The sequence below is a fragment of the Pieris napi genome, chromosome 3 (assembly GCF_905475465.1).
Source record: "Pieris napi chromosome 3, ilPieNapi1.2, whole genome shotgun sequence".
NCBI lineage: Eukaryota > Metazoa > Arthropoda > Insecta > Lepidoptera > Pieridae > Pieris > Pieris napi.
Genome location: NC_062236.1, coordinates 11,923,481 through 11,948,671, shown reverse-complemented (window position 1 = coordinate 11,948,671; position 25,191 = coordinate 11,923,481). Strand labels below are relative to the sequence as shown.

The window sequence follows — 25,191 nt, the reverse complement described above, 5'->3', positions numbered from 1 at the left end:
AAACGATTCCAATAATAATCCTTGTTTTTCTAATATTTTTTAATATAAAACATCAGGTTCCTTTCCGTACAATATATTTTTACATGATCAAATGTTATACGAGGAAAAATACATTACAGTAAGTACAAGAGCAAAAGTACACCTCAACTTTGGGTACTAAATCTATATCAATTAGAAATTAATCTTTAAGCTGGTAAACTCTTGAAGGAACTAAGCTAACTAAGCTATTTACAGAGGCAGGAGTCGGTGTGTGCGGCGGGGCAGCTGGCGGGCCGCGTGGCGGCGCGCGAGACCTGAGTCCCGACCGGACTCCCACCAACGAAGTGCCTTCGATACCCTTACAATCTGGTAATTCTCTTTTCTTTAAGTAAAAAAAGTGAAATCTTACCAAGTATCGCAAACATATTATATTATATCTATTACTAGCAGACCGGCCAAGCGTTGCTGTGGCTAAGGTTTTTCTTATATTTCATAGTAGCAAACTATTCAAGGGAATCGGTAGGAGAACACCAGTCATGGGGACCACCATGCTTTTTTGGTGGTTATGCCATTAAATTGTAGCTTATGTGAAACGTTGGTACTTTTAACACAGCGCCATCTGTTAGAATTGTGACTATCAAATAGTGAACAAATATTTTGCAATAAAATAATATTGCGGGTATAAATTGAGATGTAAGCTATCCTATCTTTTAAGTTAGATAAAACTGCACACAGTGTGCAAATTTGATTGAAATCGGTTCGGTTGTTTAGGAGTCCATAGCGGACAAACATCGTGACACGTAATTTATATATGTATATTAAGATTATAATTAAATCATTATTATTATCCTTTTATTCACGAGAACAACAATAGTTTATCGCGTTACTGCTTAGGTGAATGGCTGTCTCTCGACTGCTATCGATAAAACATTTAAGAAGAGTGAAGTAAAATATTTCTTACCTAAAAAAAAAGCGCGTAAATTAATCAAAGGTATCAACGATTTTGTTGTTAGTCTTATTTAGATCCTTTTGCATAGTTTTAACCTCAGACAAGACTCTTCTTTCTCATCTCTCTTCTGATTCATCTTTTACCTATACACTTGCATCATTTACTACAAAATTTGAGATATATCATCACTACATAGTATAAAACAAAGTCGCTTTCTTTGTCCCTATATCCCTATGTATGCTTAAATCTTTAAAACTACGCAACGGATTTTTATGCGGGTTTTTTTAATAGATAGAGTGATTGAAGAGGAAGGTTTATATGTATAAAAACGTCCATTAAATAGTGGATAAATACTGTTTTAAGTTTCTAATGTGATGTCGTATATAGTTAAATTTTTTCCGCTTTCTTTGCAAACGCAGGCTACGAGATTTATCAAAATATCCAAATATAACGCGTGCGGGCATGGCCAGTAATGAATAAATCAATACTACTGGATCGATTTTAATCATGTTTTCATTGAGTGACATAGGCTATATATTTTATACCCGTGCGAAGCCGGAGCGGGTCGCTAGTTTTATAATAAGCAACTTTTACATTACAGTTTCAAAAGACTTTGTGGAGCGAGCGTTTGCTGGCGCCGTACATCGGGACTCGGTCAGTTCAGCCAGTACCCCCTCCACACTCGACCGCACCACAATACACAATCCGACGCCCCTGCATCAGCTGTCACCAGGTTAATAAACTACTTCTTACTGTCTTACATTTACATCGGCCGTGCTATTCAAAACCCTAGTGGAGTTAGTTCTTTTAAATAAATAATTTCTCAATCAGAAAACTGACTTCTAATTTTTTGTATAACCCAGTCTGTATATCCTGTATTGATTTAATTCATCACCATATATCGTAGCTTCGGAGGCGGTCCTGTCACCGGCAGTGGAGGAGACAGTGGAAGAGCCAAGACCATCGACACCGGAGCGTCTCACGCCACAAGCGGAGATGCGACTAGCCCTGGATCAGGGGAAGGACATGCTGGTCGAGCAAGAGAAATCCTTGGTGAGGGGAAGTTAAATAGAGATTTTTAATTAGAGATAATTTTTAATTAGAGAAAGAATATGGTACAAACATTTTATGGTGGTACAATCTAAAGTTCGCATATTCTGCCACACATAATGGCGGGCAAATTTGTCATAAAAGGAATTTTACATAGAAGTTACATACATTATGAGTGTAAAATATCACATTATTATAATATATTATTATGTTATCACATTTATAATATTTCACGCAAATAATGAGTAATAGAATATTTTTGTCCAAAAGTTGTACAATAAGTCGATTTTTAAAAACTCTAATAAACAAGTAAACCTTGATTGCCATACAAAAGGTGTTTTTCCTATAGAATTCCAGATTAATTTTACACTGTTCTAGCACACTAATCAATAAATATATAATAAATTAATAAATCATAATTTACAGCCTTTACTGTTACGAATGAAACTTAGAATCCTTGACCGAGTTTGTTCAAAATATCTATCTTTAAATACATAAAAAAAGGTGTTTATTCATTTTAAGTACATACCTATGCATTACAATGTGTAAGATTTGGGAACCCTTTTAAGTAAAAAATACCTGTGTCAGGGTTCCCAGCTCTTCTTAATTACATCTTTTATTTTATTATATCTAGTTTTGTTTTTGATTTTTTAACTGTTATCAACACGCCTGAGTGCATGAGTCAGTGTGTGGGTGCAAATGTGTGAGTGAGTCAGTAAGTGAATGAATAAAGCGTGTGTATAAAATAAATTATATTAAATTTAAAGAATTTTTTTTGGGAATATCCTTTTCTAAGTGTGTCTCTTGAATTTAAAATCCTATATCCGCTTTATGTACAGGATGGCGGGTCCGACCGCTGGTCGTTTCGCGCGGCATGCCAACGGTCCCTAGTGCGACGCGTAGCGAGCGCGGACGCCGTGACTCTATGCCGCGCGCCGCCGCGCCGCACCGCCCCGCATACTACTTCGCACAGTTCTGTATATGCTTGGAAGGGTGAGCATTAAATGAATATATGTATTAATTCAGATATACCAGAAGATAACGCTTTAATAGCGGTCTATATTAAACAAGTATTGTATACTGTTTATTTTGACGTAAGAAATATCGCTAGCCAGATTTAATAATTGCATAATTTACTACGCTTAAACGTTGAGTGTGTAAAACTGAATATATGGATATGTTCCACATTGGAAAATAACCAATATTTCGAGTGGCAGTAATAATAATTTTAATGGCCGATGGCTGGCCATGCGTCATACTCGTAAACGGGTGCTACTTGTGGTGACTAGTCGTACTTGAATGTATGCGGTGAATTCGTGTTGTTCCCACGAGAATGTAAGTGCGTGCTCCTATTTCACCATGCCTCCTGCTGATAGAGGACAAATCTTTGTTTTTAATTTATTTTATTATTATTTATTACATAAGATGACATGTGGCACATGGTGTAAAGGTTGCAGCTCCTTACAAACGTTGTGTAAAACGAAAAATTTGGCGATTTAAAAGAGTGGCGGAGAGTTAATTGCCAGTTCTTCTCTTCCGTTCTACACCCTTGATTTGAGAACTGGCAGTAAATGTAAAATTAGAAGCATTTAATGTATATTTCCTTTTTGACGTTAATTGTACATTGTGTTACTTATATGAATAAATGATTTTTGACTAATAATACAGCAAGAATTTACCTTTTCTCCATTTAAGTGACCTATCTATATTCAGCTCCAGAAAACGAAACGAAACTTTCGGAGATGGAGCAACTGGCACGAGCGGAAGTTCTGACGATGCGTTCGCGGACGCGATCTCAATGCCAGAACGGGAAGATGTAAGTATACCTTATTTGTACACGGACACAGCGTCTAGTTCAAGCGGACGCTCGGAACGATTTCTCGTCCCGTATCATAGTTTTTTCATTTCCCTTTTGTACAATGCCTACTATCATTTCAAATGATACATTTGTATCATAGCTAGCTGACCCGGCAAACGTTTGTTTTGTCATGTATATTATTTCTAGGAAACATTTTTTTAGTTCAAAAAAATGAACTATCTACAATAATAAAAAATAGGGGTTGATCGTAGAGGGGTAAAAATTAGGGGTTGTATGTTTTATTTCATAAACAAATTAAAAAACATTTTTTTTTTCTAAAAAATAAAAAAAATCATCACTTAGGGATTTGAAAGATAGATAGTAACCGATTCTCAGACTTACTGAATATGTATAAAAAATTTCATAAGAATCGGTCGAACCGTTTTGGAGGAGTATGGGAACGAACATTGTGACACGAGAATTTTATAAATTAGATAGTCAATTCTGCCAACGTGGCATTTGCGATTTGAAACATAAATTTCTTACTTTAATGATTTTAAGCCACAGGCACGAATTCAACATGAAATAAAAATATAGGTGTGAAGTTCCAACGCAATCCATGTTTCATTAATCATTTATATAAAAGCCGTTTACACGTCAACATGTTCTCGAGAAAATTACGCACATTAAAAAACGTAACAACCATGACGTTTCTCACTTATATCCTTTCTACTAATTAATGAAAAACTGACCTAGAAAAGAGTGATAAAAAGAAACATAACATTTATTACTAACGAAACACACACACACACATTAACACACAAATAATAATAATAATCAAAAAGGACAAATAACAAAAAAGGAATAAGGTACATTTTAAGTGTGTAATGTTTGCGTGTTGTGGTTGTAACTGGCCCTGGCGCAGCATTATGTAGTAGAGCAAACGTGCTGGTCATTCTGCCAGAGACCACAATAGTTAGTTTGCAATTTTTAAATTGAATATTCCAGATTGGGTTTCCTTCGTCGTCGAGCGTCCTCCGATAGCCCCCGCCGTGAGCCATTCATCATCAACTCCAGGCCTCTATCACCTCGCAGAACTACTGTGAGCAATGCCGGATATTACAAGATATGCTTTGTCAATGGCATCTGAGCACCTTCCCTTGCTGGATTTAAACTTTTTTTGCTCTTTCACTATCTTTACTCGCAAATGCAGTGTGGAAAATTGTTTGTATAGCGGAGGCTCACCGAACAAGTGCTGTTTAGTAAAAATATAATTATAACAATTTGTCTAAAGATTTGCGTGTAGATATTTCTTCACTGCATTTGTGAAAATTTCTTAAAAGGACATAAAGTTCGGTCGAGACACCTATTGTGAGTGTGGTTTTCGCGGTAGTACCTTTTTTTATTTATACAGTATAAAGGGACATACGTCTTTTGACGTATTTTAACATAGATGACCGTATTCTGAAATATAGGATACCTCAACTATATTAAAATACCTTCACAAATAACAATTTATGGCTATTTTTGTCCTTTTAAAGTTCTGGAATTTTAGTATAATGCTCTCAATTTCTTACTCTAAGTAGTTTGTTAGTTTTTAATAATTTAGGGAAGTAGCTGTAGGTTTTGGAAGGACAATTGAATAATCAATCGGCAAATATGAGAAATTGTTAATCGGCTTTTTAATTGTTAATTGTTAATATACAGCGTGATTGTTTAAAAAAAAAAACGCTAAAATTGTTGCTATTTGAAAATTGTTATTAATTGGACATACTGTCAATTGTTCTTTGCTTAAGTATCTGTATCGCTTTGCTCACTTATAATTTGATTGTTCAATTAACGCCAAGAACGGAAAAGACGGTCGCAGTCTGGACATAATTTTCAGGGCATGTAAATTTTACAATCATTTTTGCTCTTTCTTTTTGTATGTTAATGCGACGTATATACATAATATAAGAGAATTTGTGTATCATATGCATATATAGCTAAATTCTGAGCTATTCAGTCATCTCAATACGAGTGCAATTAAATCGCGGCCGCCTGTCATTAGTTTCCTTAAACTTCTACTGAAATATGTTTAAGGTGCAGAGCAAATAGTCAAAGTAAGCAAAGTGGTACCTACTAGGTTTAAATCCAGCTTATCGAAAGCCTAATTAAACCGTCTCGTTTTAATCTGTCCATTTATTGGAGTTCGAAATACATTTTTAATCAAATCATTTGCTTTTCATTTGGCTTGGCAATCCTTTCCTGGTCTATCACTTCTTGCTAGTCATCCGCTCAATGGGTAGAAAAATGTTGAAGTATATCCATTAAGCGAGTGACTATGAACTGAATCTATGGCTGTGAGATGATTTCAATGCTGCATTTGTCACGTTACATACTGGGATATATATAAGCCGTTTTTACCATGGTGGAAGTTAGAAATCACTCAACATTACTGCATTACTAGTGCACGAACACACTAATATAACTAAATTAGGGATTAGGAAAGAGATTAAACAGCCGGCAACGATTTTGCGAGCCTCCTGCCCGTTTGCCTCCTATTACATAAGTCGTGAACCTCTACTAATTGCGAATTGACTATAATGAAGTTCTAGTCGAAGAACCGAAAGCCAAAGTAACCAAGGGTAACAAAATGTTTTTTGACCTACGAGAATCTTAGCGGTAATTTTCGATTCTAAATCTTACCCTAACGTGCTCAGAGATTTCTTTTTCAATTCTAAATCTTACCCTAACGTGCTCAGAGATTTCTTCAATTTTGTTCTAAAGCGAAGCAATGAGCAACTAGTCTAATTACAACAGCCATTAAATATGCAGATGTTTTAAAACTTTTAATACTAACAGAACATGCGCGAACGTTCCTAAAGCCTATGATCGACGGGCGAGTAAGACCGTGGTTTTAAATACCGACGAACCTGACTCGCGGCTCGTTGGTCCTGATCGATTAGCAAGCAAAACAGTCGCAAACATGTCTTGTTCTCTTTCCGACACGCGGTTTTGCATGGCAAGCCGAGTAAAAAATATAGCACGACGGCGAGCCGCGAGCCAGGCTCGGCGGTATTTAAAACCGTGGTTTTGCAATGATACACCAGCGAGCTTTACCGACGAGCCATAAAACCGCGGACTTACTCATCCGTCGATCAGGCCCTTTAGGCAACGTTTGTACCTTGCAGTACTGATTATTGTAATAGAACAATCTACACACATCATCTACAGACCTACAGTACCGAATTTCTCTTTGCAGATTTTATTTTTATCATTTCAGGAAAAGCATTTGGAGAAAAGATTTTGGAAACAAGTTACCAGAAGAAGACAATCATGTGGTTCCATCAGCCAAATATAAAGTTTACTAAAGATAAAAGTGTTCACCAATGTAGTCGAATGTAGAACGTAGATAGAAAAGTGTTGCCATTATTTCATGTATTGACATGGATCTGATAAGGCTGGTGCCTTGAGATGAAAGGATACTTGGAGTACTTTTAGCGTTAGTAATGATAGAAGGCTGTTCTTTACTTGTATTTAAATATTTGCGCCGACGTCTTCTGAAGGCAAGCATAGACCGGATTGACTCAAGAACTCCTAAGGATGCTTTGGCAGTTGGAACTGGGGTTATTAAAGTCAAAAGCATAGGAAATTTAAGACAATAAGTCAGTCAACTTTAGGAAGAGAATCATCAAAAGGACGACAACCACAGACTATATGAATATTTGAAATTGTGCGCCAAATTTCACCAGAAAGCCAAAATTGAAGCCGGTCGGTTTCTTCATATCGTAGGTAGTGACCAAATGGTTCATAGATAGGTGTCACAAAGTTAGGCCTATGGGTCTTTAGACCTAGATGTAAATAGTACTGACTAGAACTAGGCTTAACATTTCTAAAATGGCTGCTAGTCCGCTAACGGACGATGTGAAACTCGTTTTAATGCTGTTAACTATTGTTAATCTTCATTCATCTTAGATCTATTTAATACATGTTTCGAATATTATATTAAACACATTTTGCGCGTTATTATATACATCTAGTATTCGCATAGGCGTCGACAGCGAGGTGCAATTTTTAATAAAAGCTGATAAATTCTCAAGAGCACTATCTCCCCTGAGGTCGTAGGTTCGATCCTGTAAGCACCAATGGACTTTCTTTCTATGTGATCATTTAACAACCGCTCCAACGGTGAAGAAAAGTTTCGTGAGGAAACCGGCTTGTCTTAGACCCAAGAAGTCGACGGCGTGTGTCAGGCACAAGATCACCTACTTCCCTATTAGATTGACAGATGATCATGAAACAGATACAGAAAACTATTTAGATTTATTTACTGTTTGATAAATTAACCGATACATTTACTGTTATTTGAATTTGGACAACAATTTACATATATACCTGTACTTCTGAATAGTTAACTGTATGTGTGTGCTAATGCATTCTCAAAATGATCCTGCCGGCGCCCATGTTATTTATCTTTTTACCGTCTTTTGACTGCATTTTAAAGTCCCTGCTAGGCGTCTATATTTCGTTAAGCGAATGTTATATTAATTTTACATTTAACTCGTGGATCAGTGAGCTCATACTCAGCCAAATCTCTACTGATTTTCAATTTATAAATGCGATTGGCACTCTCTCGATTCTAGTAGTTACGTCGTTTATTTTCAGATATTAAATGTTGCACTTTTATGGCAAGTTAGATTCACTTGTTACGTTCATATTAACTCAGTATTGAGCTGCTACAGTCACGGGATAGCCTTGTAGAAGTTTCTGAGTCAGAAAATTGTGAAACATAAGGTTTAAAAAGTAGTAATGAATTACAGAAATCATAGATTTAAAAGCAAAATCTAACAATATTTAATTTAACTGGCTATGCTAAAATTTGGGATTTGTACTTATAACTTTTAGAGCAAATTTAAAAAATCTAAAGGCGTTAGAATGTAAAAGAACACGGACAATGACGCGTTTCGTTTAATTATTCAAACGGAACGTATCGTCGAGTATCTATGATTGGTCCACAGACAAATCAATTAAACGAAATGCGCCGTCGTTTCACCGTTCGTTGTACATTGTCATTCCACCTAAATATCATCTGTGCTTGTAGTCTATGCCTTGGGAAATCTTTTGACGTGACGAATTTATTCATTTCTAATCGAAGTTTTTAATGTCATCGTGTCATACTTTGAAAGTGAAAAAATAAATTTCTCGATATTAATTTTGCTTTTCATTTGACTCCAGTAAAATTATTTAGCGTTAAGACTAATAACTAAACTAAAAAAGGGAATAAATCGAGGGAATATAAAAATAATATAAAATGTAAGTATTTATTATAATTACAAGTTAATTGTTAAGTAAATATATTTCTTTAATAATTCTATTAAAATATGATTTAAGCTGCAATTTACCTAACGTAATTTTATATATTTTTTTACAATTTCTAAAGTTATACTATGGCTGATTGTTAAGACTATTTTTACATATAAATTTGTCGTTAAGCTACGACTATCCTTCCAAACACCATCCCGAATTCACACTCACATAGCAATTGAGGCAAAACTTTATCGAATATAAAAAAAAAATAATAAGTAGAAAACACTTCTTATCTTTAAGTTTCGTTTAGAAATTTCTCAATGAGTTCAAAGTGATTCAGAGTTACTTAATAATACTATGCGTTACTATAACTCGTATATGTCAAAACGTTTTTGACATATAGAAGTTCTTAAGTCTTGTGTCTATACTGTTGGAAATTAAACATGGATTATATTAGAAATCATTTGCTCTGATTTACAGTTTAACAGAAGTTTTTTCATAATGATCTGGAGTATTATACACAAGATGTGTTACCATGGTTACGATGTTCAACATAATGGTAACCATGACAACCTACACGTACTCGTTCTTCGTTTGTTTGCCTTCATTAACAAGACTAGATAGTTTGCCTCCATCGCTAGGTGTTACACCAACAGTTATGCAACTACTAATTAAAAGCTCGTTGAAGATATGCCGATACATACGAAATCAACGTTACAGAGTCGTCTCTTTCAGACAAATTGTTTTCTCGCTATGCTAAAGCTATGCTAGAAGGTGTAATAAGATTAAGTTAATATATAATAAACGCGGTAAAATGTTAACTATACTAACAGATGTGTTGGTTCAATAAAGTTTTACATAGTAATGTGATATTATATGGTAACAGAAGAAACATTATTACACAGATTATAAATAAAAACATTATCAGAAGTTATTATTAAATTATTTTAGTAATTGCAATCACGAGAAACTTGTTTTGTTATTAGCTAAATAAGTTTGTTATTATAGCGTTTCCTAATATACAAATTATAAAGCAATGTATTTCATAAAAAAAAATATGTTTTTGAGTTTATACAAAGTACATACATATAGTATGTAAATAATACAAATCTATCACATTTTTGTCACAATGTCAAGGCAGTGATGACGTTTATGTTCTTAAGCTGACTATGAAGCTAATTTTAAAAAATCCAAATTCTACGATCAATTTTTTGTATCGTCCAGAAGATATTTTTTACGAAACTTTTGAATAAAAGCATTACGATAAAAAAATACAATTAAAATTCGAGAATTAAATGGTGGTAAATTGATTTCAGTATTTGACACAATAATTATTTAAGGATCATGGATCACCTTCTTGATAGATTTAATTTGAAAATGGTGTTATTCTCTCCACTCCCTGGTCGCTTGGAATGTTCTTACTTCTGATGATGTGAATGTTGTAAGTCCTTGTGGCCCTGGAGATATTACAGTTATTAATTTTATAAAACTTTAAATATACCTTTTTAAAAAAATTAAATAAAACACTTATATATAAAGCCAAAACAGACTACAGTGTTAGACAAAATATACGAGACAGAAAACTAATACTTTTTGAATGGTAAATTGTACCTCGAATTCTCCGTCCTGGTGTTGGAGTTACGTCTCCCTCTGGCACAGTCCATTGTTCTGTCACCTCCGTGTCTGATCGTGCAAGCGAAGGCTGGCTAAGTGAACGATGTAGGGAGTTGCGCCAGGATCTTGAAATGATAGCAAAACAACTTTAAAAACAGGAACTACAATGAGTTTGTAGCGACTTCCTCAATATTCTACGATGATATCGCAGTGGTAAGTACATATACAAGTTCTAGACGCTGTTCTGACCGGCCATTCACTGGTAAGACTGGTCGAAGATGCTCCTTTCAGGGTGGAGGAAATCTATTTGCTTCTCCTCAACTAGTTCATTAAATATATTTTATTATGTAAAGTGATTTAAACACATGTTTTTTTAAATAACGCAGGGTGTTTTATTTAATGATTGCCCTTTCAATTATTTGTTAAAAAAATCCAGAAACAAGAATAGTTATAGGCAGAATTCTATCCTTAGTGATGTTTCACAGGATGTAATTTCCATTTATTGGATTTATTCGTTAAGACAAAAATCCTTTAAAAATATGATTGGTTTTGAAGCCCAAATCGAACAAATAAATTTAGATATACTAGGGAGACCAACTAAACAAAAGCAGTGTTGGCCTAATGGCTTCAGAGTGACTCTCATCCTTGAGGTCGTAGGTTCGATAGTGCTAATGGACACAAATGAACTTTCTGTCTATGTGAAAAAACCGGCTTGCCTTAGACCCAAAAAGTCTACGGCGTGTGTCAAGCACAGTAGGCACCTACTCGCCTATTGCCTGACAAATGATCATGAAACAGATACAAAAATCTGTAGCCCAGATCTAAAAAAGTTTGGTGGTGTGGTTACAAGGGAAACGGGGTGAAATATACGTACGGGTGCTGATGGTATCTAGGATGTTCAGAATCACTATCGTCATCGTAGTATTGTCCATGGAGTGTACCAGATACTTCTGAATGAGTGTCGGCTTGTTCTCTCGCGTAGTCAACCATCATCTCTGACATTGATCTGTTACATAAAATTATTTATTTATACGTACTTTTATTTTTTTGTATGCTTTTCATAAAACAAATAACATATGGCACTATAGACAGTGCAATTCACGGAGACGCGCCCCACCAATTTTTTTTGAGGGTCGCGGGGTGCGGGGAGTTTGCTCCGAGGGTCAGTTCAGTAATCAGTTGCGAACCGTGAGCGGTTCGATCCACACAAGCGCACGCACATAGGCGTACTATGTTGCGAAAATCCAGAGTCATCACGAAAGTTGCACTACTTTATTTTTTTTTTAATATTAAGAAAATCTAAGCGTGTTGTACTTAAAAGCCAGGTATGTAATATTGTTAAGAAGTTTATAGTTACTAAAACACATGAAATAAGCAAAGGAAAGTAGTTTAATTTTGAAAATAGCAAATTTTACTAAAAGAAGACTTCATTAAAAGTTTAACCCAATCGAAAACATTCGCTCTTCGCGCGCAAGCACATGTACATTTTAAAGTAAATAACTTAAAACCCGTCACCTCATATCAACATGATCACTGCGGTAGGAGGATCGTCGGGAACGAGGCTCTCGGAGTGAAGTTGCATCGCTATCATACTCATACAACGTTGGTAGTGAACTACGACGGGACCGGGAGTCCCATTCTGACTTCTTGCGGTAGCGGTTCTAGAAAAAAACAATCTTGTTTAGTTTTTTTTAGCTCCCGAAACATTACACATGTAAAAATGATTTTGAAGTGAAACTTCTTTAGGCGCAAGAGGGTAAATTTTTACGAAAACGTCACGAAGATGTGCAACGTTTTTGTCAAAGAAAAGGGAGAGAGCGATTGAAACCAATGGAGAGAGAGTGAGAAAGGAAACCTTATAGAAATTCTATTTTTAAAATAAAATATTCGGAAAGAGAAGTTTTAGCATTTCATATTTAATGCAAAATAATTTATTGAAATCTCAAATTACGAATTGTAAATTAAAATGCCACGTGTTTCTATTATCGAAGAAATAAATTGAAAAAGAATTATAATTTGTATTAATTTTCAAACAAATTCATTAAATTCCTAAAATATCTCTCCTTATCTCTCTCAAAGTCTCGGAAATCTAAAGTTGTATATTTACAACACTTAAATATGAACAAGACTTAAAATTTGTTTGCTAAAGAAGTTTCACTTCCGACATGTGTACTTTGTAAGCACGCACTTTTTTTTATTGAAAAGGCGGCTGCCAGAGGGCTCGCGAGTCCGTTACCGGCTTTTTAAGAACTGACCCGCTCTTTTCTTCAAGGACCATAAGTCAAATTGGTTCGGAAATACTTTAATGGGCAGCTGGTTCCACATAATAGTGGTGCGCGGCAGATACTGCCTTAAAAAAGCTCAGTTGTGGTACAGCGGACGTCGAAGTGATACGGGTAGAAGTTATTTTGCCTCGACCTCCGATTGTATTGCCCTTTGCCCTAAGCCAAGCATTCCTAGACGTGATGAAAATAACGAATGTTCCTTTTGAAGCGCTATATAAAACTGCGAGCCCCTAAGAAACGGTTCTTAAACAGATTTTCCTTTTATAATAAACATATTTTCAAATGTCTGGTCCATACCTTGGGTGGTCTTTCAGGTGGCGCCAAAATTCGAATAATAACCTCCCATTTAGGAGGTGCATACAATGGCGCGAAGCGATGGTCATGCGCAAGTCGTGAGAATTCCTCACGAGTAGAGGAGCGAGCCAGTTCCCTCCTAAGAGTACTCTCGTGAGTAATCAGCTCGCGCCAACGAAGACGTTCCTCACGTGTTAAGCGGTAGGAACGCTCTGTTTCTGACAGGACCTGAAATAGTTTTATACTAGTTTTTATACTAGTTATTTATTTTCATTTATAATAAGAAAATCACACAGAAGTAAGAGAGGTCATTCCATGTGTAGCACAACAAGCAAGAGTTTCACACACTAAACACCTCCAAGATTTTGTGGCATAGGGGCCGTTTATCTCCCCCCTCCCTTCCTCTTGTCCGCAAAAGTAAACAAAGCTATCAAAAATGATTATATCTAATATTACGTAACAAAAAACACATAATTCATATAAAATGGTTGATGTTGTTGTCTTCTCTTCTACTTGGTTAAAGTAAAAATATAAGACCATACCTCATCCTGTGCTTCCGTCTTCAAGACACGTGTTAGAACACTCCAGTTCGGTGGAACAGGAGGTGCTGGAGTTGGTTCCGGTACGTCGTCATCATCCTCTTCCCGGAAGAGGGGGTTGCGAGCTGGTGGCAACTCTGGTAGCAGTGGAAGGTCTGGGGACTGGTGGTAGTTGGTTGCTGTTTGCTTTATAAGTTCGGGAGAGAAAAGATCGGGGCCGCCTTTACCTGTAAGGAATTTAGTGTCATTAAGAAAAAGAAGAAGAAGAATGTTTAACTAATAAGGTTGTATATGGTAAAATATAAAACAATATAATAATAAATGACCTAAACCGGACAGATTATGGAAGTGGAGAGGTGTTCCTATTCTACTGTTCCTTCTACCTAAAGAAAAGAACCTCCACCAGTGTCACCGACTGGCTGGTTCGAATCATGTCAATTACCTACACAAACGTATAGGAAATACAAATATGCAATAGAGTCAAATTATTAAAACCCACCAATAAATTTCTGCGGCGGCAAAGACATTGGCACTCTTTCCATTTTCGGTGTGAGTGTCATTCCTGAAGCTGAGCTGATGTCTGAGAAGTTCTCCCACTGTGCTTCAGGCAATGTGTGGTTTCGAATGGTGACATCGAACTGCGGTGGTAGTGGTGGGACTTGTTTGTACTCTGTCACCAACCGTTTATGACGCTCTATATCTTCTATCGTCTTCTTTTCGGTTATCGTTCGTAGGAAGACATCGTCAACTACATGAGATGTTATCTCGGGTTTTCTGCAAACGATAGATTTTATTTTATAGGAGTTATATATATATTAGTACCTACATATTTCAGAAAAACGCCATCTTCTCCAATTGTAATTTGCTAAACGATAACTTTTTGTATTAATACGAATGAAAAATCCTGAGGAATCTATATATATATAAATTTTATTATTAATTAAAATTATAAAGTGAAAACACTTTTTTAAATTATATTTTCACAAGTAAAATTGAATTTAAGAGGCAAGATTCTTACCTTGGAGCCATGATGGGAGTCTCAGGCATAGGTTCGAGGCTTTCCATCAGCATTTCTTGTTCTTCCGTCTCCAGACGCTCCCGGACCATTGGAGGCAGTGGAGGTGGTTTCTACAATACCGAATTGACGTTTAACAAACTTCAACTGGATATCATTTGATTATTTTACTATAAAGAGACCTCGATTCGAAGTACATCTAAGTAACAGTCTAAGAATTGAATTGACCTATATTTTTAATCAATATCTTTCTCTTATTTGCACTATTGTCAAGTTTTTTAAACAAATATTTTTATGACTTAATCTAAGTCGACAGAATAAATCGGTAATATATAAAAAAAATATTTAGACCTTTTGAAATACGACTTTAAGAGTAAGTTTATTTATTCGTCTGTGCACTTTAAATATTCCAAGTTTATTTAGTAATTAATTTATTAGTCAATGCCTGACACAAAGATGAAAGGTTAGCCTTACCTTAATATGGAACATCCTGGCATGCGAACCATCAGTGACTTCGGTGACAGAGTGAGTGTCAGTCATCTCTGTGTTGAGTGAAATTATGGACCGCGGTCGGCGAGCCCAATCCTGGTTAGTGACAAATTGATGGGTGACAAATGAAATGGAAGATTATTATATGTATTGCAAGATATATTGATCAAGTAATGTACTTGGGTAGTGCAGGTTTCTGAAGTGTCGCCATCTTCTTTCTTAATAGGATTTTACATTTACATATATCATGTTTATACTCTTTGAATTAGGATCATATCTTATGTCTTTTGAATATGAATTTGAATATTAATGCTGTATATATAAGATTGAAGGACCATAAGTATTTTTTATTACTATCTCTTGATATGGTGATTGTTAACGAAACATTATAGGTTAAATTTGTGATGTGCAAAAAATGTTTTGTGCTCTTGACATGCAGTCTTTAGTAAATGGTCGTCCAATTAGTCAGAATTATATTTATACGATATATTAATGTACTATTTTGATATAATGAAAAACATTTCCATTGGAAAATATTTCAAGAATCTTTAAAAAACTTCATTTTCCGCCATTAATTGACTTATAAAACATTTCCTTAAAATTTAACTGTTTATGTTATTCTTATTTACTTGATTTACTATTATATGAACTAACCTGTCGATCTCTCTGAACCTCAGTGTACAGAACAGGCGGTCTGGGAGGTCGTTCGGGAGGCTGCACATGCGCAGCTCGCGCTGGTAACGGCAATGCACCGGGTGACATCGTACGAACTGATTCTTGACGCTCATGCTCCTCTATTAACGTTTGCCTGGTGGTGTAATAAGCAGAGGTGTATTGGGAGGGGAACGCAGTGAAACGACTATTCCAGTACTTTTTCAGTAGACATTTTGTAGTACACCAGTGTTCTACACATTAATAATATCTTTCTGATTTTCATCTTTTTTGTGTTTGTTAACATTTTGTATAGTAAGCATAACAAAAAATTAAAATCGGTCTTTTTTTTGCTCCCACTAGGCGTTCCCTTACTTCTTATTTTACCAATACATCACAGGTAATAAGAATCTTTTTGACATAAAGATCAGAAAATTGAATAAGACAGACAGAGAGAGCTAGATATAGTCTTCATTGTCAGTTCGTGTGGATAAAAAACGCATGTTTTCGCAAAGCGCAATTTCATAACAAATCTTTTTAAATAAGTTATTTATTCAATGAAAAGTTATCAATAATTTAAACTTTACCTCATACTTCCGCCATCCACTTCTGTAGTAGTGATGGTAGATTGTGGCGATGGTGGAGCTGGAGGTCGTTGAACTCTCACGCGAACGTCAAAGGCGGGCGGCGCACCAGCCATGCGAGAGTGTGTGTGTGTCGTCTCTTGCGACTCATTGTAGCCTGGTATATTCAAAAATATCGATTAGATGTTGAACGTTCGTTAAAAGTTCATAGAATGTCAAGTTGCGACCAATTCCCTTACACAACTGAGCGTTTTCTAAGGCAGTTTTTGCCGCGCACCACCACTATGTGAAAACAGCTGCCCACTGAAGTATTTCCGAACTAATTCGACTTAGGTTTCTTCAAGAAAAGAGAGTATCAATTCTTGAAAGGCACTTGCGAGCCTTCTGGCAATGTGAGTGTACATGAGCGGCGGTATCACTTAACATCAGGTGAGCCTCCTGCCCGTTTGCCCCCTATTACATAAAAAGAAATTGTATGTTGACTCGCAGCTCCTGGATATGATTTATGATATATAAACAGTGATAGTTTCTTCGAAATCGAACCCAGACCATCCAGATTCTAAGCCATATAAGATAACAAAGACTGGAAGAAGAAAACAGAAGACGGTTGTCATTTATAGTATTTACAGCATTTACCTTCACTTTGGTACTCGTCAACCAAGAAGCTTGGGTTTACGTGCGCATGCTCAGCTTCACTTGGAGTCTCCGATGGATAGTCTGAAGGAATGGTATCTGATGCTACACTGGCGCTTTCGGCAGCCACCGGGTAAACAGGGTGAGCTCGGGGAATCTTTACTTCTGTTGACAAAAATATAATTTTTAATATTACGATACCTTTTACCAAAATTTATTTCGTAATCCTACAGCTCACATAAAATATACATAACAAAAAATAAATATACTAAAAGTTTAGCCAAATATGGAATACATAATATATACAAAAAGGTTGAAACATTTACGAAAGGAAAAAATCCATAAAAAATATTCATCTTCAAAAAGCACATCTTTCAGGCCGCTAGTTAAACGGCACCGTTTAGTATTAAGGCTAGACTGTTAACTGAACAGCTGAGTAAGCCAGATGGCTGCGACATATACACACGTTTTATGAATAAATGTCTAGTATAATAACTTAACTCACCTTGAATACTCTCTCTACTAATGATGGAAGCTGAGGAGTCATCAATAAGTCTTCTTGGCACGGGGAGAGCTCTCCTACGCAGACATAAGTAGGAGACGCCGAGACCCAGTAAGAGAAGTGTCAAGAAGAGAATAGCGCAGATGATCATGAGTATATGAGTGCCTGCTAACGGTGCCTTGGCTGGTAATGGACCTGCTGCTTCTGGCCTGCAACATAAAGTACATATTAGATTACGGTATAATCACTTCTAAGTAGCGTTTTAATGAGTTGATAATTATTTATTACTTACGTTGCAATAAAAGGCTTAGCAACGGGCACGATGGGTGGCGGATATCTGCATACGATTGTTATAACTTCATCGCCATCCATTTCCAATCCCGGATGGAAGCGAACCACTATGTTGTTCGTGAAAACACGCAATGGATCCTGCAAAAAATGATTTTAGAAATTTACTTTTTGTTACCCATATTTAGTTTTCACTAAATTTAATTTACATTTGTTAAATGTTTATTATTTCATTACAGACTTAGAAGAAGTAGAAATATCATAACTTTTAACATCTTTGTAATCTCTTTTATTTACGCCAGATATTGCGAACTTAATTTATAAAAGTTTACGTAGTTGGTCCCAAAGTTCTGTCACTGGCACATTATTTCTAAATTTCGAGCAAGATTTTATAAAAAAAATATTGCCTTCTATTTTGGAATGTTTGACTATTATTTTAAAACAAAAAACAATAACTTTCCGTAATTTTTCACGATGGAGTGGACATTGAGAGAAGACCGAATAGTTGTTATTGTGTTGCACCGCTGTGGGCACTCGCCGAGTACCATTTTCAAGTTGCTCAAAAATTTAAATATAACGCTTAGGTTTGTGTACGGTACTATTGATATGCACCTTGAAGTCTCCAGTGTTGAGGACAAGAAAAGAACTGGCCGGCCACGCTCCGCAAGAACACCAGCAGTAATCAAAGCTATCAAAGCGCGGATAGTAAGAAATCCTGTCCGAAAACAGAAGTTGATGGCTTTGCAGATGGGTGTCAGTAGTAAAACAATAAAAAAGGTTTAAAATGAAGATCCTGGTCTACGAGCATACAAAAAAAGACTGGGAACTTTCTTAATGCTCGTCTTAAAGCAATAAGACTTAAGAGATCGCGGGTGTTGTTTAAGCGGTACGCGAAAAACCGACACCGTGATATCCTCTTTACGGACGAATAAATTTTCGATATTGAAGAGAAGTACAATAAACAGAATGATACAGTGTACGCTAGGAGTTCTGAAGCAGCTGAAAATAAAGTACCAAGGGTCCAACATGGACATCATCCATCATCAGTAATGGTCTGATTGGGAGTGTCCTATTACGGGTAGTGTTGCCCAAATGCAAGACCAAGACGAGACTTAGCCCAGTCTTGGTATTGTCTTGCGACAATACACCTGGTCTTGATCTTGGTCTTGGTATTGCGCTCTCAGTCTTGGTCTTGGTATTGGTCTTGCAGCAAGAGTCTTGCAAGTCTTGCGAGACTTACAAATACCTATTAGCCTATTGCTATTTATTGAACACGTTAGTTTAAATTAGTTTTATTTATTTAGTAAATTTATTTAATTATTTAGTAAAGACTATTGTCTTCAGCGATGATTTACTAACTAATAATAATTAATTTGTTTAATGGAATGGGATGGAAGAGTTGTAGAATAAAGACAATCTATGCAATTTAACATTTATTTAAATAAAAAAATTGCAGTACAGTACAGAATAGCATCGACATAATTAACTTCCAGTAGACTTGCAAACGTTATACAAAACGAGTTCAAAAAGTTATAAGTACAAGTCAAAGCGTTTCCTTACACAAAAATTCTCCTAATGTACCTATGTAAATACCTATGTATTATTGTATCTACCTATAAATTGGTAAAGAAATGATATGAACGGCTCGCCAACATGCAGATATAAACCCCGAGAGGTTTTTGTTGTGTGGCTAAAACTAAATATGAATATGGTTGTTTTCGAATTAAAAAAAATTGGTTACTTTATATTAATTCTTTTGACCAAGAATTAATACAAAGTAACCACCTAGCTGATTCATCACTTAATCTATTTCTATGTTTTCTAATTACTAGCGATGCTTTAGAAAATAATCTCTCAGCAGGTACTGAAGTTGCAGGTATCGAAAGAAAATCACGAGCCATCTTGGATAAAATCGGATATTCCGTCTCATGCGTCCTCCACCACTCTAAAATGTCTTCCGAGCTGGCGGCTCTCGGTTTACTTAGATACTCCTCCAACTCGTCAGAAACTAAGCCTTGAAGACAAGATCCAGATGACGACGTAGAGGGACATGCATACAGTTTCTCAAAGTCTATTACATCTTCATATTCCTCATCCTCACATACTTTGTTTTCATTTCTTGGTAATTCTGGAGATTTAGACACCGAGTGTTGCTGTACGTGTAGACTTTTATATTCTTTATAAAGTTCATTAAATTTGTGCAGGCTTTCTGTTTTAATTTGCTGCCCCCATAATGTAATATCAAAAGTCTGAGCTTTGTGCCTTGGGTCTAAAATTAAAGTGGTACAGTAAATCCAGTTGCTCTTCTTATAATGTTTAAGCATTTTATCTCGGGCTGCTTGGAAACCTAAAATGAGCCTTTCATCCACTTCAGTTCGATTTGGTTTCTCATCTAATTGTTTTACCATTGATTCAATTTTATCAAGCAATAGATTGAATGATACAATGACTAGCGGTAATGTAACATATTTTTCTCCACCAAGTTTCGTTGATAAAAGTTTAAAGTTTATTAAAAACTTATGTATTTTTTCGAGTATTTGCCATTCCGTTTCTGTGATTTGAAAATCATTCAATTCGGTTACTGAAACGCATAATATGTTAATGCCAGGTCTCACTTTTAAACCAAATCCAATCATATCATGTGTGGAATTCCATCTTGTTGGACAGTCGAGTATAGGATTGAGATTTGATGGCACGCCAACTGCTTCACAAGCAGACTGGAACTTCCTCTTCAATATCTCGCTTCTTTTTATTTTACTGGAAATACTGCGTAATTTTGTAATACCTGTACGTGAGTCAGCAATATTTGGCACATATTCTTCATCTTCCTCAGTTTCGTCTTCATAGTCTTCATACTGCTGTTCTTGTTCTTTATTGTCAGTTTCAATGTGTAAAGCTAAGGTCTTTAGTAAATCTTGTACACCAAGGTTCAAAATGTGAGCAAAGCACCGGAAATGTTGATTGTCTGAATCAAAATGCAGCAGTTGTTTGCCAAGTTCACACATAAATTTGGTATTTGCAGTTGCGTTGTCCACCGTGATACCCTGTATTTTATTAATTATGCCATATTCCAATAAACATTCGTGGAAAATCGTTGCAATATCTAACCCAGTATGTCGACCGCGCGATGGTATAAAATCAAGGACTACAGATCGATACTTCCAGTCATTGTCTATAAAATGAATTGTGACCCCGTAGTAACTCCTACCAGCAATGGACGTCCATCCATCAATGGTAAATGACATTTTACATGAATATTGTTGTAGTCGATTTTTAACATTCGATTGTAGTTCTTCAAATCGCTCTTTAACTTTCCTTCTTAGTGTCGACCTTTTAGGAAATATCGTATTCGGGCATATCGATCGAAAATATTCCTGTGTATCTTCATCATCGAAAAATGAGAAAGGAAGATATTTTTTTACAATCCAATCAACTGTAGCTGTCATGAAGTTGTCACTTCGGTTTTCAGATACTGACTGAAATAAAATATTAAAATATGTGTTAATAATAGTAATAATAGGTACCTATTAAAATTTAAAACTATGAACATAGCATGATATCTATAAAAATATAATATAGGTACTAGAAAACCTAAACTATACCTAAACTAGCTTCGCATTTGAATAAATTACCTAGGTATAGGTCTGTACCTATATCTAGGTATCCTAGGTATACCTATAATCTGTATTATAATCGTGTTACGGAAAGGATATACTTAATGTACATACATATCAAAGGCACGGATTCCTATGGTGATAAGTGATAAGAAACCAATAAGGCAACATTTTTCAATACCTATAATTACCTACATAATTATTAATGTTTGTAAGTCTATACGTACACAAATCATTCATTACATAGGTACCTACGTCAGCTGATCGGTGTCAAATAGTGTCAATCAATTAATAATCGTCCCCGTAGAGCGAAAACACATTAGGTTGAAAAATGCCCAAATCGAGTTAACAATGCCAATAAAACTATAGTTTTTTCCCCTATTTAACTGTCTAACCGTCAATTTTGTAGGTATCCTAGTTTCCGATTTACAAAAAGTGAAAATTAAATAAATCTATTCTTTGGTCCTAATAGAAAATAAGAGAAATTACGAAATCATGTTAACTATTTTTTTATTTATCAAAAACTTACATAGCTTATAAAATAAAAGATTACCTAAGTTACTTTTATATTAACATTTTTAATTCATAGGAAGTGTAGAAGATTTTTTTTATATAAAAGTAGTTAGATTTTATACTATTATAAAACAAAATGTCTTTTAACTCTTAAGTTTTTTTTCATTATGTATATTTTGTATATCTACCAGTTAGTCGTAAATTACCCAAATCAAGTACATATAACATAAAAATAAACTCGATCTGAGTGAAAAATCACTAACTAGGGGCAAATATTAACTAATTCATAACTACATCGGATATTCTACAGAGAACAAATAACTAATTGGTTTTTTTTTTAGGTTTTCTCAGTAATAACTTAATCATCACTTTGGGTAGCTAACATTTTAACTTAATTTGATTTCCTTCAAAATGAAACTAAAAACATTAAAATATGGCATGACATGCTAAAGTTATGGCAATTTATATTTTTCAAAACTTTAACCCTCATTATCTCAAAACAGGTTTTTTGGACTTAATGAATTTTCGCTCTACGGGGACATATATTCATCCAAGAAACAACTCCGTATAACATTTGTTTTTCTGGTATTTTTATTATTATATTGATAGTTTTATGCTACAAAATAACAAATAATTGAACACATATTAGTTAGTACAAAATCGAAGTAGGTTTTGTAGCTTGGGAAATTGTTTTTTGTTTGTAGTAAAATAAACTTAAGTAGTGCCGCGGCTGCTTCAGTAATTAAGTAACTATGTACCTGCTTAAGTAGAGTACTTTATTTAGCTCACGGTTCAAATGAATGCAGATTCTAAACCAGATACCTACCTACCCTTTCTGTAACACGTAATACAAGGATACCTATACAAACACCCGTTTGTAGAAATAGAGATTAAAATCGTAAAAAAATTTAATAACTACGAACTACTAGAACGTCCACTGCTGGACAAAGGCTTCCCATTCGGGGTGTAGTTGCCCATAATTGCCACGCTGAGGACTACGTACTACTAAATAATTTATAAAAAAAAAATTTTAACTATAAAAAGTAAAGTAGGTATTTATGAAACACCCTAATTTGCATTGTTTTTTTTTTCATAAATTTACAAAAATAAAGTACCTACGAGAAACAGCTAGGTACTTTACTCTGGAAATTACTGTAATTATTAATTGGGTACCTAGTATTTACGTAACATATTTTTTTCTTACCTGTCTACTTATTGCAGTGGTTGTTAAAAACCTTGTGATATCTCCACTTTGACTTTGACTTAATGTTGGTTTTCTTACAGGAACAAATATTTGCGATTCCTTCCCGTGAAAAGATACTAGATGCTTTCTTAAGCCTGAAGTGTTTCTGTTTTTCATTTTTATTTCGACTTTCTTATGTTGGCACAATTTACACATACCAATTTGGGACGCATGAGTTATTTCGAAAAACTCGTCATATTTGCTTTTAAGTCTTTTAGATCTAATTCTGCAACTCTCACTACTCCGACTAGAGCTATTTGAATCTTCGTCACTCATGTCAAATTGTAAACATTCACTCCGAAAGTAATAAGGATTTAGAGTATCTAGCTAGGTAAATCGGCGAGAACAATAAATAAGATAGACTCGAAGCGGAACTCAATTGGAAATGACTGAAAATTATTTAAAAACTCATATTTATAAGCACAAGCCGAAGACCGACAAAGAAAAATGCGGCGTTCTTTGATAGACAGAATAAATCTTTGAAAGATTAAAAAACAGAAGTATCAGAATCAGAATCAGATAGGTTTTGTGCCTACGCAAAAATATAGTGCAGATAATAAATGCAAATAATATTGTTTATCACGTTCCTTTTTTATTGGAACTAGGCATGTTCCGTTAGGTCATGCCTCACGTCATGTAGGTACGATAGAAGTTGATAAACCGACACTTTAAATCTCGATTTTTGGAAGTGTGTGATTTTAAAACAAAACCCACGACGTCACTCATATTTGGAGTTTTTCCACGTTTCAAGTTTGTTTAAATTAACCCACTTCCAAATTTGCAGTGCAATGTCCTTTAAAAAGGTATAATAATAATATAAACTAGGTATATTGTTATTACAAATTTTTTTATAATATGCTTACGACTACAATCTTCCTTGCGAGGACAACATAATCTATTGGCGTCCGTTCTGAGCACCCGGAAACCTATTTTATTCTTTGGAACATGGGCAGTGGCGGCGACCTTTGACATGAAAGCGACGCGACGGCGGCAACACAAAGTCTAGGACTAAGGCGGACTAAATTTTTACCTATTTTGGTAGGGTTGTCAATGCTGGCATTAGCACAGAAAAATAAAATTAAGTAAACACAACGTTTTAACTAGGTATCTACGATAGAATATTTTTTCTACTAATTCCCTAAGTACTCAGTCTAAATATATTTTTCATAATTTGTTGTGTGTAATAGTGAACTCTAAATCTTACTTAAGAGCTTTTTTTAAAATAAACTTATGGAAAGCACTGACATGGCATATACAATTTTCAATCTTGCTGCTCACATTTTAGTACCTAGGTATATCACTCACTATCTATCATTTACCGATATTAACAATGATTATTTCGAAATTAAAATATTCGAAATTCAATAGATGCAATACCTACTTAGTTATTAATTATGATCTCGCCGGACAGCCAGTGTGAGAATGTATTTGTACAAGAAACTCAGAGCATTCAATTTATACCTACCTACTGCTGAGACATTTAATTTTATCCCCCTATACCAACCCTACCAAAATAGGTAACAATTTTGTGTGCCTCTGTCCGTACTCTTTGTCGGCAAATGCGGCGCTCAAACAGTGTCAAATGCTGTGATACACTTGTTGCAAACCGCGGCGTCTTTGTCGGTAAATTATCAAATAATTAGGTATATAATACACCGACCGACCAACAGTTTATTCGCAGAACGTCACATTTTCCCAATTAACCTTGAACCTTAATACTCTAGCGATAAAGTTGAAAATCTGTTAAAGAAATTTGACAGATTGTAGGAGCTCAATGTGCTGGCGTCTGTACCATAACATTGGCTGCCGTAGAAACTGTTACTAGACCTACTCGACTCGCTAGCTTGTTAGTTTTAAATTTT

At 35.2% G+C, this 25,191-nt stretch overlaps 2 protein-coding genes across 10 annotated transcripts in view; one reads left to right on the top strand and one right to left on the bottom strand.

The window, feature by feature from the left end:
• LOC125063402 overlaps positions 1–8,970 on the top strand; it is a 63,410-nt gene extending 54,440 nt beyond the window's left edge. For 4 of the 6 annotated variants that reach the window (XM_047669827.1, XM_047669826.1, XM_047669831.1 and 1 more), the window contains 7 exons: positions 235–348; positions 1,530–1,661; positions 1,836–1,981; positions 2,818–2,971; positions 3,692–3,794; positions 4,785–4,878; positions 7,042–8,970. In XM_047669827.1, the coding sequence (XP_047525783.1) occupies positions 235–348; positions 1,530–1,661; positions 1,836–1,981; positions 2,818–2,971; positions 3,692–3,794; positions 4,785–4,878; positions 7,042–7,119 (821 nt within the window). In that variant the 3' untranslated portion in view covers positions 7,120–8,970. Of the gene's footprint in view, positions 1–234; positions 349–1,529; positions 1,662–1,835; positions 1,982–2,817; positions 2,972–3,691; positions 3,795–4,784; positions 4,879–7,041 lie in introns of those variants that run through there. The other 2 variants (XR_007119512.1, XM_047669828.1) reach the window with 2 other exon arrangements.
• Positions 8,971–9,189: 219 nt separating this feature from the next.
• The window catches only part of LOC125063268, an 80,581-nt gene continuing 64,579 nt past the window's right edge, over positions 9,190–25,191 (bottom strand). For 3 of the 4 annotated variants that reach the window (XM_047669627.1, XM_047669629.1, XM_047669628.1), the window contains 14 exons: positions 17,964–18,100; positions 17,675–17,880; positions 17,173–17,334; positions 16,540–16,693; positions 15,956–16,109; positions 15,287–15,397; positions 14,816–14,925; positions 14,297–14,571; positions 13,801–14,024; positions 13,262–13,486; positions 12,195–12,340; positions 11,554–11,685; positions 10,677–10,804; positions 9,190–10,522 (listed from right to left, as the gene is read on the bottom strand). In XM_047669627.1, coding sequence (XP_047525583.1) covers positions 10,449–10,522; positions 10,677–10,804; positions 11,554–11,685; positions 12,195–12,340; positions 13,262–13,486; positions 13,801–14,024; positions 14,297–14,571; positions 14,816–14,925; positions 15,287–15,397; positions 15,956–16,109; positions 16,540–16,693; positions 17,173–17,334; positions 17,675–17,880; positions 17,964–18,100 — 2,238 coding nt within the window. In that variant the 3' untranslated portion in view covers positions 9,190–10,448. The remainder of the gene's footprint in view (positions 10,523–10,676; positions 10,805–11,553; positions 11,686–12,194; positions 12,341–13,261; positions 13,487–13,800; positions 14,025–14,296; positions 14,572–14,815; positions 14,926–15,286; positions 15,398–15,955; positions 16,110–16,539; positions 16,694–17,172; positions 17,335–17,674; positions 17,881–17,963; positions 18,101–25,191) is intronic. The other variant, XM_047669630.1, reaches the window with a different exon arrangement.